The sequence below is a fragment of the Callorhinus ursinus genome, unplaced genomic scaffold (genome assembly GCF_003265705.2).
Source record: "Callorhinus ursinus isolate GAN/ISIS: 27379988/994484 unplaced genomic scaffold, GSC_fseal_2.0 scaffold2, whole genome shotgun sequence".
NCBI classification, from domain to species: Eukaryota; Metazoa; Chordata; class Mammalia; order Carnivora; family Otariidae; genus Callorhinus; species Callorhinus ursinus.
In genome coordinates this window covers 99889992-99898441 of record NW_027397064.1, presented here as the reverse complement: position 1 = coordinate 99898441, position 8450 = coordinate 99889992, and the positions used below count along the sequence as shown (strand labels likewise).

Here is an 8450-nt window from a genome sequence, read left to right as displayed (position 1 = left end):
CACACACACACACACACACACACACACACACACACACACATTCTCCTGGCTCTGTAATTGCTTTGGTAAGTAACCTAATGACTCTAAACTTATTTTCTCACATATACAATATGTAAAGTCAATGGAACAATAATCAGGGGAAAAAATATCCCTAAAATTCTATCCTCCTTTACAAATATATGACTATAGAGTGATTACAAATAAGTAATGGTGCCTGGGTGGCTCAGTTGGTTGGGCGTCCGACTCTTGATTTCAACTCAGGTCATGATCTCAGGGTCATTAAGATCCTGGGCTGGGCGTGGAGCCTGCTTAAGATTCTCTCTCAGGGCACCTGGGTGGCTCAGTCAGTTGGGCATCAGACTCTTGATTTGGGCTCAGGTCCTGATCTCGGGGTCATAAGATCAGGCCTGTTTTGGGCTCCACCCTGGGCATGAAGCCTGCTTGGAATTCTCTCTCCCTCTCCCTCTGCCCCAACCTCCTCACTCATGCTTGCTCTCTCTCCCTAAAACAAAACAAAACAAAAACAAGTAAGTACATTTAGCTAAATTCACCATCCTTATACTCTTAGTTTCCCACCTCAATCCATATCCACCTGCTAACCCTACCTTTGTAACTTGGTTTATACTACTAAATAATAATAATAAATGTTAACATATTATTTAACAGACAAAAAAAGTATAAGGTTCAGCCAATTAAATATTCATCAACCCAAATTATCACGTAACTAAAATATGTATTAATTGAATTTCACCTTATTTCAAGAGAAAACAAAATCTATGATTTATGGTATCTTTTGTTAACAACTGAGGTACTGGTATCATTAAAAAATTATCAGTTTTTCTTAAGTACATAAAAATAGGTAACAAAGAAAACACTTTAGAGAACAGCTTTAGTACTTTTAAGATAATTTTATTTCCAAAAAGTAAACTGAGGGAGGAGCCCCTGGCAAGTTCAATTGGTAGAGCATGTGACTTGATCTCAGGGTCTTGAGTTCAAGCCCCATGTTAGGTATGGAGTCTAGCTAACATAAAAATTTTTTAAAAATTAAAAAAGTAAACTGAGGGAAAATTCAATGTGGACAAAAATAAAAGCCAAAAAAAAGAAAGAAAAGAAATTCCTGAATGCATAAGCTTTGTTCCCTGTCTCTATAAACAGCGTTATCTATGAAGCACCTTAAAATTGTACACTGAGGGGCGCCTGGGTGGCTCAGCTGGTTAAACGTCTACCTTTGGCTCAGGTCATGATCCCAGGGTCCTGGGACTGAGTCCCTCATCGGGCTCCCTGCTCAATGGAGAGCCTGCTTCTCCCTCTCCCTCTGCTGCTCTCCCTGCTTGTGCTCTCTCACTCTGTCAAATAAATAAAATCTTAAAAAAAAAAGAGGAACTGTACACTGAATAATGTGTGAATAGATTTCCCTTCCACTGATCCTGAGTATGACCTTGTGATAGCACTGACAAACAGAATGTGATGGAAGTGATATTATATGACTTCCAAAGCCAGATCACAAAAGGCAATATGGCTACAGCCTGGCTCCCACTCTCTCTATGGATGCTCACCTTTGGAATACAGCCATTGTGCTGTGAAGAAGCCCAGGGCACATAAACAGATCATATAGGTGTTTAAGCCTCAGCTAAGGTCTCAGATAATAGTCATATGAGTGAATAAACCTTCAAATGATTCTAGCCTCCAGCCCTTGAGTCTTCTAGCTGAGGTATTTAATGGAAACATGTTTTTAGTGATTGACAATGAACTCAAGGACATGAGAGAAAAAAACACACTCCATAGGCTGGCTACAGTAAAATAAATGCTTGTGCCAAAACTACAGTGAAAACAGAACTTCAAACTGAAGCAATGTTAATAGGCTTATCTCAATCCTGTGTCTACAACAGAGAAAGAAAAAAAGGAACTAATGAGGTTATATCAACTCCTTTATTACATCACTTTCTCCCAGGAAAATATTATAGAAAAGGTTTTGATGAGATGAATACCAGATGGAAAAAAAGCAGACTTTGGCAACAATAAACATTTCATTTCTGGTACAGAAATCTTTCAGGGAAGGGAATGATTCCAAAAGCTAAGATGTTACAAATCACTGCATGGTAATCTCCAGAGGAAACTGAGCAGTTCTCCTTCCCAGTGAAGAGAGAGATGCTGGTGAAACTAGGAGCTGCCCACAGTGGGTACTTCTGATACTTAATGGTACTTAGTGGACACAGAGAATACCAGAGATGCGAACTCCCCTCTTAATGTGAAGGCTAGATTACATAATGCTATACAGATTGTAAATGGCATAACCAGAGAGCCATACACAGATTAAAATATGCAGCATCTACACAAAAGTACAAAGCAACTCGGACATTCTGAATGACTTGGGTCCAAAAACCAAGAGGAATAAATACACTACTTATCCAACAGTCAATTTCTCATACTGTTCCTCTTAAGTTTATTGATGACCTGAAGTAATGGTAGAGAAAGTTTCTAGTATCATATAATATTTATCATTCTAGTAGTAATGCACTCAATTGTATTAGAACTGATATTTAAATATATATAATAAATAAAAACCCATAAATATATTAAATGTCTCTCTAAAAGAGCAATTCATACACTGTTTACTATATTGAAAAATACAACATTCCATTATTAACTAAAGTGCCCAACAGAAAATATCTTGCTAGATGGGAAACACAGCAAATCCGTCCGAAATATTTTAAAAAAATACAAAACTGTAAGTTAAAATGAAAAGTAAATAATAACTAGTATTAAGAATTATTAAACCCCCCCAAAAGAATTTTAATGAGTCAAAAACAGGAAAAGGGGCTTATTTTCTTGTATCAATTCCTAAAACATGAGTTTCCATTAACTAAAAATTTTTTATGAAGAATTCTCTTCACTGAGTATTATCCCTTGTTAACAACCTACATTACCTATCTATTAACAGATGACAGAATACAAAAAAAAAAAAAATTAAAGCTTAACATTTTGGAAAAGCACATTAGTTGGGTATGTTAGATAATACCCTTAAAGGTACTACTCTGCAGTCCCTTTTCCAATGTGAAATGGCCTGGAGTTTCAGTAAAAAAAAATAAATTAGCAATCGTGTTATATGGTAATACAGAAAATTTTAAGCTTAAGAAACTGGTAAAAGAAAGAAGATTAATATTTTATTTTCCCCAACTTTACTGACATATAATTGACATATGACATTGTGTAAGTTTAAGGTGTACAACAAGGGTGTGTTCCTTGTCTTGGAATGTTCACAGTTATGTTACTGACGAGCCCAAAGTAGAAAAAATCCAAATATACACCAATAGTAAACTGGACAAGTAAATGGAGACAAAAAAATGATTAAGTAAATTGTGGTGTATTCATACACTAGAGTACTATACAGCAATGAAAATGAACCAACAACTGTTAGCATACCACAGGGTGAAACTCCCAATAATGTTAAGCAAATAAAGATAGATACAAATAGGATGAACAAATATTTGTTGAATAAATATTTCAGACAAGACTCAGATAAGATCAGGACTGTCCTTTATCTTTGTTTAGCAAGTTTTATTCACAGACAATACAAGAAAGATTACAAACAAGATGTATAAATTATTTAGGAGAACAAATTCCTTTCAAGCACCTCAAGCACATTTATAAAAACCACCCACATATATTGATCTGCTCCACTAATCATAATGCACTGTTCATCTGTCAACTTCTTGAAAGACCCAATTTATTTTTATTTATTTATCTATTTTAATTTAAGTCTCTCTCTCTTTTTTTAAGATTTTATTTATTTATTTGACAGAGAAAGAGATAGCAAGAGCAGGAACACAAGCAGGGGGAGTGGGAGAGGGAGAAGCAGGCCTCCCGTCGATCAGGGAGCCCGACGTGGGGCTCAATCCCAGGACCCTAGGATCATGACTTGAGCCAAAAGCAGACACCTAACAACTGAGCTACCCAAACACCCCCTGAAAGACCCAGTTTATTTTTTTATTTATTTATTTTTAAGATTTTATTTATTTATTTGAGAGAGAGAGAGAGAGAGCATGAGAGGGGGGAGGGTCAGAGGGAGAAGCAGACTCCCCGCTGAGCAGGTAGTCCGATGTGGGACTCGATCCCGGGACTCCAGGATCATGACCTGAGCCGAAGGCAGTTGCTTAACCAACTGAGCCACCTAGGCGCCCTGAAAGACCCAGTTTAAATGAGAACTTATACTAGAAGCTTAAAAACCCATACTAAAAAGACTTTCTTCATTGAATAAGGCTTTTCAAACTGTACTACAATTAGTTATAGTTTTAAAATATAATCTAAACTCAGAAATTATTAAAAGAAAAAAAGACATAAAATACTTACATTAACTTTGAAAGCTTGTACAGTGTTATCCAGAAGAAGGATGTTGCAAACCACCTCCGTATGCTGTCTGTCTCGGGCCAACTCTGATGCTCGTACATTGTAGGTTCTGCCAGCAGGCAATCGGAAACGCGAGGTCATTACTGTCCACACTCGGTCTAAGTTGAAAAAAAATTCACTAAATAAAAAAACAGTTGAAGATACTTAGCAGTTTAAAACACCAAGGTTATTATATAATCTTCAACTAACACAAGTAAAAAGCAGTTATAACTTTTGAAACACCAATAAAAATTGGAGCTATAAAAAAAAGATACTGTATATAATTCATCATTTAAACTAAAATTCAAACTGCCTGGAAGAGCTTTATTTTGAACTGTTCCACTGAGAAGAAAATACACAAATTGTTCAGGAAGTCATAATCCAATTCAAAATATATAAATTTGGAAATAGCCAAAAAAGGGGTAGGAGAATATGCTACCTTAGAAAGTTGAACATTACTCACTGATGCAAATATTTAAAAACACTATAGAACAGCAACAGGAGGGAAGACTATTTACCTCTAAAGGACCCTTACTTTTACTAAACTTAAGATATGGGGGAAACATGGAAGCTTGTTCAATTTTTTTAAATACAATAATACTCTTTAACTATCCTCAAATTTAAACTAATTCTAATAGGATTATTCTTATTATTCTCAAGAAAACAAAAACAAAATAGAAAACATAAGGCTACAGATCTTTGCTTCTCAATTTTTAACCTAAGAGGGAAAAAATGACATTGCCTATAAAATCTGAACAGATAATACACTGATATCAGCAATACTTGAAGTTAAAAGGCAATGAATGGGGGGATGGGGGGGGAAAGGCAATGAAGATGTAGCTTTGAAGTTCTGAAAATTATATGAAACACAGAATTACATACCAAAAAAATTAGAATTCATATGGGAGAATAAAGGTAAAGATATTTTCAGACACTCAAGGATTCAAAGTTTAAAATCCACAAAACTTCCCTCTTAAAGACACTTAAAGAAAGAAAATAAAATATATTAGAAACACAAGTATACAGAATTTTTAAATAAGTAGTAAGAAATTTGAATAATGAGTAAGCAAAAAATAATAAAAAGAAACACCAGTTCAAATCAGTGGTATTCAATAACTGCAGGTGACATCACAGACTGTTCGTCAAAAGGATTAAAGCTAAAAGTAAAAGTCAGTGCTACACAAGTATGAGAATTGTATAAGGAAAACAGCTTTAGCAGTTGACAAAGAGGGGCTAGCCAAGTAAGATTCACCAATTAAAAGACAGGGATCGGTGGTTTCTGGTTCCACATGTTAAGAGTTTGCAAGTCTCCACTCCACTTTAACAAGTAAAAAGTAGAACAGACTGGAAAATCACCAAGGCTGCTTGGATTCATGAGAGGGAGAAGACACAGGGCAAACCGCTGCCCCCAAGACTGAAGAGACAGGCAAATACATAGGGTCTCAAAGGAGAGATTCACAAACAGAAACCATCAGGGGAGCCAGTACACGATTAGGAAAATCTGAACTGTAACTGGCGAACTGCAGGAGGCTCAATGTGGACAATGCTGAAAGTTAAAAACTCCAGGGGGCCCAGTCCTAGTAGGACTCCCACAATATTCTGAGGTTGAATTCAGGAATCCAACTAGATTCCCACAGTAAATATGGAGAAAAGTAGCCTTAAGCTTTCTGCCGGGGATGGACATACATAACACACACACACCACACACACACACACACACACACACACACACACACACACACACACACAGACAATTACTAAATACACCAGAGCACCCTGTTCTTCTTAATAACACCTGTCCTTAGGAGAAATCAGTTAACCAGAACCTAAGTGACCTGGGGCAAAGAAAATACTCAACTCCAGCTGACTCTAGCCTTCCAGTGGGAGAATGGAAATAACCAACTCCAGACCACTTTAGCCATCCTGTCCCATCTAAAAGGGGGAAAAAAACCTGAGAAACCCTGTGACATTCATAGTCCAGAGGCATTGGTTCACTAAAATATTGAGGCTTAACCAGAGGATTACAGAATGCTTTTCCTCCCTACACTACTAAAGGGCTATTTACATCAGTTCCTCTTAACACAACATCATGCCTGCCTATCAAGAAAAATTTATAGCAGTGCCTGGCCTACTGTCAGTACAGCATGAGACTCTTGATCTCGGTGTTGTAAGTTCGAGCCCCACATTGGGTATAAAGGTTACTTAAAAATAAAATCTTAAAAAAAAAAATTAGAAGGCATACTAAAAAAGGCAAAAAAGCACAATTTGAAAGGAAAAAGCAAGCATCAGAACCAGACATGAAAGGGATGTTGGAATTATCACACACAGAATTTAAAACAACTATGATCAATATGCTAAAGCTCTAATGGATATTGTAGACAGCATGCAGGAACAGATGGGCAATGTGAGCACAGAAATGGAAATCTTGAGAAAGAACCAAAAAGAAATGTTATAGGTAAAGAACACTGTAAGACATATGAAGAATGCTTTCTGATAGACATGTATTGGGCACAACAGAGGAAAGAATCTCTGAGCTAGAGGATATATCAAAAGAATCATCAAAAAGCAAAAAGCAAAAGGAACAAAGACTGAAAAAAACAAAAAACAAAAAAACCAGAACACCTAAACTCTGTGGGACAGAAAAAGGTGTAACACAGATATATGAAAAGAATAGAGGGGAAGAAAAGAAAACATATTTGAAACAATCAATGACTGAGAGTTTCCCCAAATTAATGTCAGACATCAAACCACAGATCCAAAAAGCTCCAAGAACACCAAGAAGGAAAAATGTCAAAAAAACCCACCTATACCTAAGCATATCACTTTAAAACTACAAATCAAAAATTTAAAAATCCTGAAAGAAGTCAGAGGAAAAAAACAGCTTACTTATTGAGGAGCAAATATAAAAATAGATCTGACTACTGAAGCATGCAAACAAGAAGAAAGTAAAGTGAAATATTTAAAATGTTGTGGGGAAAAAACCCCTCAAGACCTAGAATTCTATATCCTACAAATCGTCTTTCAAAAGAGAAAGAAATAAACAGTTTCTCAGACAAAAAAAGAGGGGAAGGATTTGTTGCCAGTGGACCAGCCTTGTAAGATTATTTTAGAAGTTGTTTAGAGGGAAGTAAAATAATAGACGTCAAAACTCAAATCTACATAAAGAAAAGTATCAAAAAAGGAATAGACATGATGTGATGAGCACTGGGTGTTATATGTAACTAATGAACCATTGAACACTACACACCTTAAACTAATGATGTACTACATGTTGACTAACTGAACTTAATAAAAAAAATGTTAAAAAGAAGGAATAGGTGAACGTTATTTTAAAACTTTTATTTTTCTTATCCTTAACTAATCAAACAGGTAACAGTACGATACCCTCTACTTCAGTGTGGGAAAGACTTAAGAAATTTGATGAGATTTTTCCTTCCACAATTAGGTGAAGGGTGAGGATTTTGCAGATGTGATTAAAGTCCCAAGTCAACTGAGTAAAGAGTACCCTTGGTGGGCCTGACTTAGGTGGAAGCCCTTAAAAAATTGGGAACTTCCTGAAGTAAAAGAAATTCTACTGCTGGCTTTAAAGATATGGTCTGCCACGTTGTGAAATGACCTGTGAAAGGGGCCTCTAGGAGCTGACAGCCAGCAAAAAACTAAAGACCTCAGCCCGACATTTGATTGTATTCATCATAAATCACATGAGCTTGGAAAAGAACCCAGGCTCCCAAAGTTCAGTCAACATCTAGACTGCAACTATGTGAAATGCAACCAAGCTGCGTCCATCCTCCTGACTCACAGAAAGTGGAGGAAAATAAATGTATTGTTTTAAACTGCCAAATTTGAGGTTATTCATTACACATCAACAGAAAACCAATACACGTTTCACAATGGTACTACTCAATCAAAAAATATTCACCAGAGATAGAAAATATGAAACAATGAGGCACCTGGGTTAAGTGTCTGACTCTTGATCTCAGCTCAGGTCTTGATCTCAGGGTCATGAGTTCAAGCCCTGCACTGTGGAGCTTACTTAAAAAAAAAAAAAAAAAAAAAAAAAAAAA

At 36.2% G+C, this 8450-nt stretch overlaps 1 protein-coding gene across 4 annotated transcripts in view; it reads right to left on the bottom strand.

Annotated features, from left to right (window-relative positions):
• The window catches only part of PTPN4 (protein tyrosine phosphatase non-receptor type 4), a 192316-nt gene that overhangs the window by 179164 nt on the left and 4702 nt on the right, over window positions 1-8450 (bottom strand). For all 4 annotated transcript variants that reach the window (XM_073885052.1, XM_073885066.1, XM_073885059.1 and 1 more), the window contains exon 2: window positions 4351-4505. In XM_073885052.1, coding sequence (XP_073741153.1) covers window positions 4351-4505 — 155 coding nt within the window. The remainder of the gene's footprint in view (window positions 1-4350; window positions 4506-8450) is intronic.